The sequence below is a fragment of the Danio rerio genome, chromosome 7 (genome assembly GCF_052040795.2).
Source record: "Danio rerio strain M-AB ecotype USA chromosome 7, GRCz13ab, whole genome shotgun sequence".
NCBI lineage: Eukaryota > Metazoa > Chordata > Actinopteri > Cypriniformes > Danionidae > Danio > Danio rerio.
This window is the reverse complement of record NC_141027.1, coordinates 76,986,659-76,999,038: the sequence shown is the minus strand read 5'-3', so window position 1 is coordinate 76,999,038 and position 12,380 is coordinate 76,986,659. Positions and strand designations below refer to the sequence as shown.

At 33.7% G+C, this 12,380-nt stretch overlaps 1 protein-coding gene across 8 annotated transcripts in view; it reads left to right on the top strand.

Moving 5' to 3' along the window:
- Positions 1–12,380, top strand: part of ppargc1a (peroxisome proliferator-activated receptor gamma, coactivator 1 alpha) — a 92,528-nt gene that overhangs the window by 70,579 nt on the left and 9,569 nt on the right. For all 8 annotated transcript variants that reach the window (XM_087262397.1, XM_087262395.1, XM_087262399.1 and 5 more), the window contains exons 10-11: positions 907–1,027; positions 9,622–9,743. In XM_087262397.1, coding sequence (XP_087118523.1) covers positions 907–1,027; positions 9,622–9,743 — 243 coding nt within the window. The remainder of the gene's footprint in view (positions 1–906; positions 1,028–9,621; positions 9,744–12,380) is intronic.

The following is a 12,380-nucleotide window of genomic DNA, read 5'->3' as shown; positions in this document are numbered from 1 at the left end:
TAGAGGGATCTAAAAATCAGCGGGATGACAAGGAGACCCTCCAAACATTAACATATTACAGTGGCCCTGCCAGAACCCTGACTTAAATCCAATTGAGAATCTGTAGAGGGATCTAAAAATCAGGGGGATGGCAAGGAGACCCTCCAAACATGAACATATTGCAGTGGCCCAGCTGGAGTGCTGAATTAAATCCAATAAATAAATTGTGGAAGGAGCTTAAAATCAAGGTGATGACAAGTAGACCCTCCAAACATCAACATACTGCAGTGGCCCAGCCGGAGTCCTGATCTAAATTCAATTGAGAATCGGTGGGGGAAGGAAGCCTGAAAGATTTAGAGCTCATTGCTAAAACGAATGGGCAAAAATATCATTAGAGTCAGTTGTAGGAAGTGTTTGACTGCTGTAATAGCCAATGAAGACTTTTCTGTTGATTATTGAGAAGTGCATGAATAATTTGGTCATGTCATTTGAGAAATATTTTTGTTTTTCACACAATAATGCCTCTTGTACATAGTCGTGTTATCCTTTAGGAGAAGCCTGTGTCATTTTCAGTCAATTGCTGGTTGAATAAAAGTAATTTAAGTAAGAATTGAAGAAGGTATGAATAATTTAGGGCTTGGAAATATATTTAAATAATAAAATATATATATAAATAATAAACTGTTTGATTGGGAAAATGAAAACTGAAGATCTGCATTTTATTTCTGGGAAAATATTTACACATTATTTCACATTTTAGATGTTTTCTGAAACTCTAGAGGAGACTCTTGATATTACTGTGGAGTTTTTCTAAGAAAGAATCGTCAGAGGAGCAGGAGACTGCTTTCTGTTCCTTGTTTCTTATTGTGTGTTTAGAGAACACTTGATGTGATTTCGTTCTGCAATGTTTTGTCATTTCAATTCTAGGTATGACAGCTATGAGGAATACCAGCACGAGCGTCTGAAGCGAGAGGAGTACCGACGCGACTATGAGAAACGGGAATGTGAGAGGGCCGAGCAGAGGGAGAGACAACGGCAAAAAGCAATAGTGAGTACGCCCACCTATTTTATTCAATTATAGAATGCTTCTTCAACTACGGACACTGTTATATCCCTGTGGTTGTTTGTTATTAAACTTACAGGTTTAAACTTTTGTTAAATAAAGGGGCATAGAAAACTTTCCTGGAAACTTTTACTGCACAATTAGTTTTTGTGTCCAGAATTGAAGCAGAATCTATCATAAGGCTGAAACATGCTCATGTAAAATAAGGAGTGTAATCAGAATCAATAATAATAGTATGAGTCAAATCCATCTATCAAACAACTGGGTTTTGCTCATTTGTTACTAAGAACAATTTAAAATACAATCACATGCATTATGATTGCTGAATGAATTATTAATAAATCAATGAATAATTAAAAATGAAACAATACATCTATGTACTCTGCAAAATATTTTTCTGTTGCTCAGAGGTTGCTATTTTTTGTAAGCGTTTTATATCAGTTATGTTTTATTTTCAGCGGTTTGATTGTAAGCAAAGAGGGTCTGTACTCGGTAATTAAGCAATACACCAAGTTAAAAGAATACTGCTATGAGCCTTTGTAAGTGTAATGGATTTCGCTTACAAAATTTACTCTTGGTTTACACTTACAAAGTGTCATGTGCTTATAAACACATTTCATAATCAGTGTTCATAATCAGTTGAGTCACAGATCTCATTTTAGTGTCGTTAGGTTCACCTTAATAATTTAAATAAAAAATATATACATCTAAACGAAAATAAATAGTAAAATAAATGAAAGTAAAATATCATCCAAATGAGTTACAAAGCAACAGACAATCCAAAAAAAAAAAAACAATATTAAGAGTGGCCCAGCCAGAGTCCTGGCTTAAATCCAATTGAGAACCTGTGGATGGAGCTTAAAATCAGGGTTATGACAACGAGACCCTCCAAACATTAACATATTGCATTGGCCCAGCCAGAGTCCTGACTTAAATTCAATTGAGAATCTGTGGAGGGAGCTAAAAATCAGGGTGATAATGAAGATACCCTCCAAACATTAACATATTTCAGTGACTCAGCCAGAGTCCTGATAGAAATGCAATTAGGAATCTGTGGAGGGAGCTAAAAAGTCAGAGTGATGACAAGGAGATTCTCCAAACATTGACATATTGCATTGGCCCAGCCAGAGTCCTGACTTAAATCCAGTTGAGAATCTGTAGAGAGTTAAAATTAGAGTGATCCCAAGGAGACCCTCCAAATATTAACATATTGCAGTGGCCCAGCCAGAGTCCTGACTTAAATCCAACTAAAATTCTAGAGGGAGCTAAAAATTAGGGTGATGATGAAGAGACCCTCCAAACATTAACATATTGCAGTAACCCAACCAGAGTCCTGACTTAAATGCAATTGAGAATCTGTGGAGGGAGTTAAAAAGTCCAGGGTGATGACGAGGAGTCCCTTCAAACATTACAATATTGCAGTGGCCCAGCCAGAGTCCTGACTTAAGTCCAATTGAGAATCTGTAGAGAGCTAAAATTAAGAGTGATGCCAAGGAGACCCTCCAAATATTAACATATTGCAGTGGCCCAGCCAGAGTCCTGACTTAAATCCAATTGAGAAACTGTGGAGGAAGCTAAAAATCAAGGGAATGACAAGGAGACCCTCCAAACATGAACATATTGCAGTGGCCCAGCCAGAGTCCTGACTTGAATCCAACTGAGAATCTGGAGGGAGATAAAATCAGGGTTTATGCCAAGGAGACCCTCCAAATATTAACATATTGCAGTGGCCCAGCCAGAGACCTGACTTAAATCCAATTGAGAAACTGTGGAGGAAGCTAAAAATCAAGTGAATGACAAGGAGACCCTCCAAACATGAACATATTGCAGTGGCCCAGCCAGAGTCCTGACTTAAATCCAAATGAGAATCTGGAGGGAGATAAAATCAGGGTGATGCCAAGGAGACCCTCCAAATATTAACATATTGCAGTGGCCCAGCCAGAGTCCTGACTTAAATCCAATTGAGAAACTGTGGAGGAAGCTAAAAATCAAGTGAATGACAAGGAGACCCTCCAAACATGAACATATTGCAGTGGCCCAGCCAGAGTCCTGACTTAAATCCAATTGAGAATCTGGAGGGAGATAAAATCAGGGTGATGCCAAGGAGACCCTCCAAATATTAACATATTGCAGTGGCCCAGCCAGAGTCCTGACTTAAATCCAATTGAGAATCTGTAGAGGGAGCAAAAAATCAGGGTGATGACAAGGAGACCCTCCAAACATTAATGTTTTTATAATTATAATATATTTTTTACTAAACCTTTTAGAAAACATTTCACATTTATTATGATTTGCTGAATTTATTAATAATATATTAATAAATAATAAAAAAAATAATTAGCTGGAGCACCTGAGAAGGCTACTTCATTTTTGCATCTCCTCTGAAGCTCCCCTCGCGCTTCCATCATGTACAATAGCAGACAAAAGTGTTTGCTGAATTGCTGGTTTTGTTGCTGACAGCTGATAAATGCGGTGAGGTTTTAAAGATGACACCCTGAGACTAGCGCTTCATATGAAGCTCTCACATCCTTTGCCCCCCCAAAACCTCTTCTGACAGCTCAGCCGCCACCGCTAGTAATTGTCTCGCTGCCGCTGGAACACGGAGAGAGAAAAAAGATGAAAAAAAAAAAAAAAAAAGAAACGTACGCTAGGGCCGAGTCATGCGTGCATTATTTGACGTGTGCATTTATCAGTGAACTGAGTTGGAAAGCCGTCTCATTTCACAGTCTGGTCAGGCACAGCGAGAGAGAACAAAACTGATATTTCATCTCGGAGAAATATGCAAGTGTTGGAAATTAAACTGCTCATTTCGAGCGCGTGCATTAACATACCTTTGATTTGGGGGGCAGGGGGGGGATCTTATTTCAACTTTTCCCTCGATTGTCTGGTCGAAAGCATTTAGCTGGTGGTGTGATTAATAGAATCCGTCAGTGTTCGGAAACGCTGCAGAGATGTTAAAAATACACAACTGGGAGATAAAGAGGAAACGCGTGTAGCCTGAATGATTCAGAGTGGCGTCTTTGCATGAGTTCACTTTTTGACTGAGAGAAACAGAGAGAGAGATGGGATGGCTGAGCGCTTCGAGCTTTCTGTAGGCAAACACAATGATGGAGGCAGAGAAAGCCTGAGAGAAGGAGAACGAATGCACAAGTCCTGCCGGCAGGAGAGAGACCACCACTGAAAAACACCTCCGAGCGTGATTGGGTTCCTTCAAGCTTCTTCAACTGTGGGCATGTTTGGCCCTGTGGGCTTTATTAAATCAACACTTTTAAAACACTAATTTAAGTTGGCAAATAATAATTTCAGGATATTTAATCCACAATAATAACTTCTTTCATTTGTTGGGGATGAATCATTTCATCACAGTTTCGTTTCCAACATGTTAAAATTATATTTTGGGTTTAGCAGGATTTTAGGAAGGAAATTATTTTATAATATGTTAATAAATAATATTATTTATTTATTTATTTATTTATTTATTTATTTATTTATTTATTTATTTATTTATTTATTTATTTATCAAAATGTTGAATTATTAAAATATTTATTTATTTATTTATTTATTTATTAAAATGTTGAATTATTAAAATATTTATTTATTTATTCATTTATTTATTTATTTTTATTAAACTAGTTATCTATTAAATATTTATTTATTTATTTATTTATTTATTTATTTATTTATATTTAACTAGCTATTTATTAAAATATTTATTTATTTATTTATTTATTTATTTATTTATTTATTTATTTATTCATTTATTTATTTATTTTATACAGTTGAAGTCAGAATAATTATCCCCCCTTTAATTATTTTTTTCTGTTTAACGGAGAGAAGATTTTTTTTCAACACATTTCTAAACATTATAGTTTTAATAACTAATTTCTAATAACTGATTAGTATTCTAATAAATGATTATTTTATCTTTGCCATGATGACAGTAAATAATATTTGACTAGATATTTTAAAGATACTTCTATACAGCTTAAAGTGACATTTAAAAGCTTAACTAGGTTAATTAGGTTAACTAGGCAGGTTAGGGTAATTAGGCAAGTTATTGTATAACGATGGTTTGTTCTGTAGACTATCGAAAAAAATATATAGCTTGAAGGGGATAATAATATTGACTTTAAAAAATATTATCAAACATACTGTGAAAATTTCCTTGCTCTGTTAAACATCATTTAGAAAATATATTAAAAAAATAATAATAAATTAATAAATAAATAAATAAATAAAGGGGGCTAATAAATCTTAATTATACAGTAAATAGATATTTTTTCATTTAATCATTCATTCATTTATTTATTTGTTGTTTTCGATATTTCATACAGAAATATCATATCATTATTTCAAAAATGGACAGATATATGGCCATATAGAAACAACTGGAAATTTTGCAGTCTTTTGAAATATGTTAAACATATGACATTTATGTTATATATATGAAATTCAAACATGAACTGTCAGGCATATATTGCCATATAACAGATTTCTATGAGATTAGTTGAATATAAATTACAATTATTAGCCCCCCTGTTTATTTATTTCCCCAATTTCTGTTTAACGGAGAGAACACATTTCTACACATAATAGTTTTAATAACTTATTTCTAACAACTGATTTATTTTATCTTTGCCATGATGACAGTAAATAATATTTCACTAGATATTTTTCAAGATACTAGTATTCAGCAAGTGACACTTAAAGGCTTAACTAGGTTAACTAGGCAGGTGAGGGTAATTAGGCAAGTGTTTGCATAACGATTGTTTGTTCTGTAGACTTGAAAATAAATATATCGTTTAAAGGGGTTAATTATTTTGACCTTAAAATATTTAAAAAAAAAATAGGAACTGCTTTTATACTAGCGAAAATAAAACAAAAGAGTTTCTCCTGAAGAACAAATATTATCAGACATACTGTGAAAATCTCTTTGCTCTGTCAAACATCATTTGGGAAATATTAAAACAGAAAAAAAAATTTAATCGGGCTAATAATTAAACTTTATATATATATATATATATATACGCACGCTAAAAGTATATTAAATTAAAATTAAAAAAATATTATGTTGTTAGAATATTCTACAGCAAGAATTAACGGGGCTAAAACCCCAAACAATCAAGGTATGGTCCGAATTTATTGATTTTCCTTCACCTTAGTCCCTTTATTCATCAGGGGTCACCACAGTGGAATGAACCGCCTACTTATCCAGCACATGTTTTATGCAGCAGATGCCCTACCAGCTCCAACCCAGTACTGGGAAACATCCATACACACTCAACCACACACAAACACTACAGTCAATTTAGTTCATCCAATTCACCTACAGCGCACGTGTTTGGACTGTTGGGGAAACCAGAGCGCCCGGAGGAAACCCACACCAACATGGGGAAAACATGCAGACTCCTTACAGAAATGCCAACTGACCCAGCCGGGACTTGAGCCAGAGACCATTTTGCTGTGAGGCGACAGTGCTAGCCACTGCGCCACCCCAGGCTAATAATATTGCCTGTATGAATGAAAATCAACTATAAAAACCATATAAAATTGTACCAAACTAAATCATAAGATTCATTATAAGCTCCACAGACTGAATCAAAGTAAATGAAAGCATCTTTTAAGATCAAATTACAACAGATTTTTCTCGAACATACAACGATGAAATGGTGACATTTATGGAAAAAAATCTAAATAAATGTCTCTGGGTGATCTAAACAATATGAACAGCTTTCATCAATCTCCATATATTTTAATAACAATACAATTGGCAGGTTTTTCGGTCCCACTTTATATTAAGTGGCCTTAACTAATATGTACTTACATAGGAATTAATAGTTTGTTACAATGTACTTACTGTGTAAATACATGTATTTACTGTGTACTTATGCTTGATTAAATACCTGTATGTAGTTACATCTGTAATTAACCTTTGTATTTACATTTGTAAATACACTGTTGACCATCCCTTACACCTTAACCCACCCTTAAACCTACCCATACCACCAAACCTGTCCATAACCCAACCTCTATCCCAACTCTAAAGCACCACAAGTGTTCTCAAATACATTATAAACACAGTAAGTACATTGTATTTATTTTTTGATGTAAGTACATAGTAGTTAGGGACACTTAATATGAAGTGGGACCGGTTTTTCTTTTTACTGCCGTTGTGACATGGTGAAATCATGTATACTCCTTTGAATTATGAGCAGCAGATACATATCATAATTTTACCCGTGACTTACAAGAGACCTCTGGTTATTGTTGAGGATCACGAGTATATTTTGTTGCACATAATGCCAGGTACATGAGCATATGAATAAATAATGCCACGTAATAAGGCCCGAGGCTTGCGTTTTGTCTCCAGATTAGCAAACTGAATTAAATATCGCCATTTTATATATTCAGCCTGGTGGGGCCTTTATGGTTTCTCAATCTATGTGCTCTCTCTTGTGTTTCATTTAATAACGGAACATTTGCCTGTGGCTAAAATAGATGATAAGCACACACCTGCGACTGCACATCACTTGATTCATATTACAATGTGATCGGTTGCTTAGCGATTCGTAAACATCCAGCATTTATGCGTATATATGTGCTATATTATTTCGAGGGGTAAGTTGTGTTGTTGTTAAATATCTAAAATCAATGTAATGTAATGTAAAAATGGTGATTAATAAAAAATTAAAAGTCATGCTCAGGCTTAATTAAAGGGATAGTTCACACAAAAATAAAAATTCCGTCATCATTTTTACTTGTTCCAAACCTGTTTGAGTTTCTTTATTCTGTTGAACACAAAAGGAGATATTTTAAAGAAAGATGAAAGCCATTGACATTCATAGTATTTATTTTTTTAGAATATGAATGTCAATGATTGCCAGATTTTAGCTTCCTTAAAAATATATATTCTGTTGTGTAGATAAAGGTTTGGAGCCGCTTGAGGGTGAGTAAATTCATATTTGGGGGGTGAACTATCCCTTTAAAAAGACACATTGCTGTAAATCTGCACAAATATACTTTTAAAATGTGAAATAAAGCCATTTTTTCAAATCCAGTCAACATTTAATATAATATATAACCAATATTATAATCTTTGAAAAGCTAGAGTCAAGTTTGAGGCATCAAAACATACAATAATAGTTCAGGTAATATTTTATATAGATTATTTTGAGGGATGTACAGAATAACATGTTTCTAAACGTATTTCCTGTTTTACATTTTTAATTACCATATAGCTTAAAAGAGTTCATAAATGTCCAAATACTGGTGAATAACGTTATGATAGCTGTTTTAACGTTTAATGTTATGATTGAATTGCCCTTATTTAATTGGCCATCATTTAATAGTTTGTTAACAGGCAGGAAATATTTATGGGCCATTGACATCACCACATTTAAATGGCTTATTTATATATATATATATATATATATATAGGGCCAGATTTAGTGATTTGTTTTGCTGTTTTTACTTTTATATCCTCCAATCTCCTTTTTCTACAGTTTGTCTAAATGCAAAATATTAATAAAAACATGTAAAGCATCTTGTAAAACTTTAAAACTGCGTGATGCTATCATGTCAATACGGAGCAAAATCTCTGAGGAATATTTCCAGTGCCTTGTTGCATCTATGCCATGAAGGATTAAAGCAGTTCTGAAGGCAAAAGGGGGTCCAACCCGGTACTAGTAAGGTGTACCTAATAATATGGCCAATGTTTGTGTGTGTGTGTGTGTGTGTGTGTGTGTCTGTGTGTGTGTGTGTGTGTGTATATATTTTTATAACATAGATAAAGATGCCGTTTGACTGAAATATGTGATACCCTTTAAACAATTTTACAGCAATATCAAGACATTTCTCAATCTCTTGACATATATATATATATATATATATATATATATATATATATATATATATATATATATATATATATATATGTATATATATATATTTTTTTTTTTTTTTTCAGCTCCAGTTGTAAACACAGTAGATGGTAAAATAATAATAAAAGTCATCAAATTGCAGAGACAGCATATTCTGCAAGCTTGGAGATCTAGTCTGTCAATCTAAAACAGCCTGTTTAAAAAGACAAAAACAAACAAAAAATGTAAAATCACCAATAAACTAAACAAAAAGAAAAGAGATTTGCTGTTTCTACTTGTTTACATTGAGCTAAAACAACACAATTCTTGAGTTTTTTGGGGAAACAACTTAATTATTTTATGTAGGATCCACTTAAATTTATAAAAACTAACAAGTTAACTTAATTCCTTTATGTTTTCCCAACACAAATCGATTGTGTGGAACTCAGCATTTTTTAGATAGCCCACAGTGAAAGAGAGACCGACCTCTCTTGCTTCTTGTCCACACACACTCACACACACACTGAAAACAGAGTGAAAAAGATAAAGGCTAGTCCTGCAGCCTTTTCCTCCAGACTGTTCTTGGCTTTCCCACAGTGGTGGATGTTAATTACAGTGGCGGGGTGAGGTTGAGAGAAGTCAAGGAGAGGGGGAAGAGGAAGAAAGCAAAGCAGAGCAGTGTGTTGGACTAATCTCTTCTGCTTTCCCTTTGTGCGCAGGAGGAGAGGCGAGTGGTGTATGTGGGACGTCTTCGCGCCGACAGCACACGCACCGAGCTCAAACGCCGCTTTGAAGTCTTCGGCGAGATTGAGGAGAGCACAGTCAACCTGAGACATGACGGGTGAGACCGCGGGCTCACGTCTGTGTGCTTTTCTGGAGTGTGTGTATTTCAGATGGATAAAGTCGGCACTGTGTTTTTCACAGCAGGAAAGGAATCCTCTCAATCTACTTCATTTGGACTTTTTGTCGACTAAATTGACTTTATTTTATTGCAGTATTAAAGGGATAGTTCATCAATACCTCACAAAATCCCTCAAGTGGTTGAGTTAGTTATGAGTTATAGTTATGAGCTCTTTTTTTTTTTGTTTAACACAAAAGAAGATATTTTGAAAAATGTTGGAAACCTGTAACCATTGACTTCCATACTATTTGATTTTTTTTTTCTTCAATGGAAGTCGATGGTTACAGGTTTCTAACGTTTTTCAAAATTTATTCTCTTGTGTTAGATGCAGAAAGAAACCTATAAAAGTTTGAAACTAGTTAATTTGGACTTTTTGATGACTGAATTGACTTTATTTTATCGTAGTAAAACTCCCTCAAGTGGTTATAAGTTATGGTTATGTTTTTTTTTTTGTTTTTTTTTTTTGAACATAAAAGAAGATATTTTGAAAAATATAACCATTGACCTCCATAGTATTTGTTTTACTTTAATGAAAGTCAATGGTTACAGGTTTTTCATTTTTTAGATATGTTCTCTTGTGTTAGATGGAAGAAAGAAACCAATAAAGGTTTGAATCTCGTAAATTTGTACTTTTTGTTGACTAAATTGACTGTATTTTATCATTGTATTAATGAGATACCCCCACCCCCCTTAAAAAATCCCTCATGTGGTTGAGTTATAGTAATGAATCTTTTTTTTTTTTTTGAGCACAAAAGAAGATACTTTGAAAAATGTTGGAAACCTGTAACCATTGACTTCTATAGAATATGTTTGTTTTTTTTCTTCAATGGAGGTCAATAGTTACAGGTTTCTAACATTTTTCTAAATTTATTCTCTTGTGTTAGATGAAGAAAGAAACCTATAAAAGTTTGAAACTAGTTAAATTGGACTTTTTGTTGACTGAATTGACTTTATTTTATCATAGTATTAAAGGGACAGTCCCCCCTCTTTAAAGAATAAAACTCCCTCAAGTGGTTATGAGATATGGTTGTGTTTTTTTTTTTTTTTTTTTTACACAAAAGAAGATATTTTTTAAAAAGAATAGAAACCCTGTAACCATTACAGGTTTGTAATATTTTATACATATTCTCTTGTGTTAGATAAACTTTTTGTATATTTGGACTTTTTGTTGACTAAATTGATTTTATTTTATCATTGTACTAAATGGATAGCACCCCCCCTCCACCCCCCACCCCCCCAAAAAAAATCCCTCAAGTGGCTGAGTTATGATAATGAATCTTTTTTAACACAAAAGAAGATACTTTTAAAAATGTTGGAAACCTGTAACCATTGACTTCCATTGAAGTAAAAAAAAAACAAATTCCATCTTCTCTTGTGTCGGATGGAAGAAACCCATAAAGATTTGAAACTAGTTGGTTGAACTTTGAATTGACTTTTTTTTATCATAGTATTAAATATATAGTTCCTCCCTCAAAGAATAAAACTCCCTAAAGTGATTATGAGTTATTGTTATGTTTTGTTTTGTTTTTCTTCACAAAAGAAGATATTTTGAAAAATATTAGAAACCTGTAACCATTGACTTCGATAGTATTTGATTTTTACTTCAATGGAAGTCAATTATTACAGGTTTTTAACTTTTTTAAAATATTCTCTTGTGTTAGATGGAAGAAAGAAACCCATAAAGGTTTGAATCTAGTAAAATTGATTGGAAACCTGTAACCATTGACTTCCATTGAAGTAAAAAATAAATAAATAAAAGATCTTCTCTTGTGTTAGATGGAAGAAAGAAACCCATAACGATTTTTAAACTAGTTGATTTTGACTTTTTGTTGACTGAATTAACTATATCATAGTATTAAAGGGATAAGCCCACCGGCTAGAGCCCCGGCTGGGTCAGTTGGCATTTCTGTGTGGAGTTTGCATGTTCTCCCCATCTTAGTGTGGGTTTCCTCCAGCTCCGCTTTCCCCCACAGTCCAAGCACATGCGCTATAGGGGAAATTAATAAACTAAATTGGCCGTAGTGTATGGGTGTTTCCTAGTACACAGTTGCGGCTTGAAGGGCATCCGCTACTTGCAATGTATCCTGGAATAGTTGGTGGTTCATTCCGCTGTGAAATAAAGAACTAAGCCGAAGTAAAATAAATGACTGAATTACTATTAGACTCTACCGAAATTCATAAAGCATCGTCTTTTTTTTTGTTCTATTGTTTTCATCCATGCTTTAATTTGTCTATTTTTTTGCATATTTTTATTTAAATATTTCATGCAGATGCTCTCCGTACAAAATTAAAAATGAGCAATTCCTTTCAAATATTTATTTTATAAAATTCTATTCATATTGCATTTACATTTACATTTAGTCATTTAGCAGACGCTTTTATCCAAAGCGACTTACAAATGAGGACAAGGAAGCAATTTAGACAACTAAGAGCAACAATGAATAAGTGCTATAGGCAAGTTTCAGGTCTGTAAAGTCTAAGAAGGGAAGTATTAGTAGTATTAGTTTTTATTTTATTTTTTTTTTGGTACAGTTAGTGTGATATTCAGAGAGGTAATTGCAGATTAAGAAGTGAAGT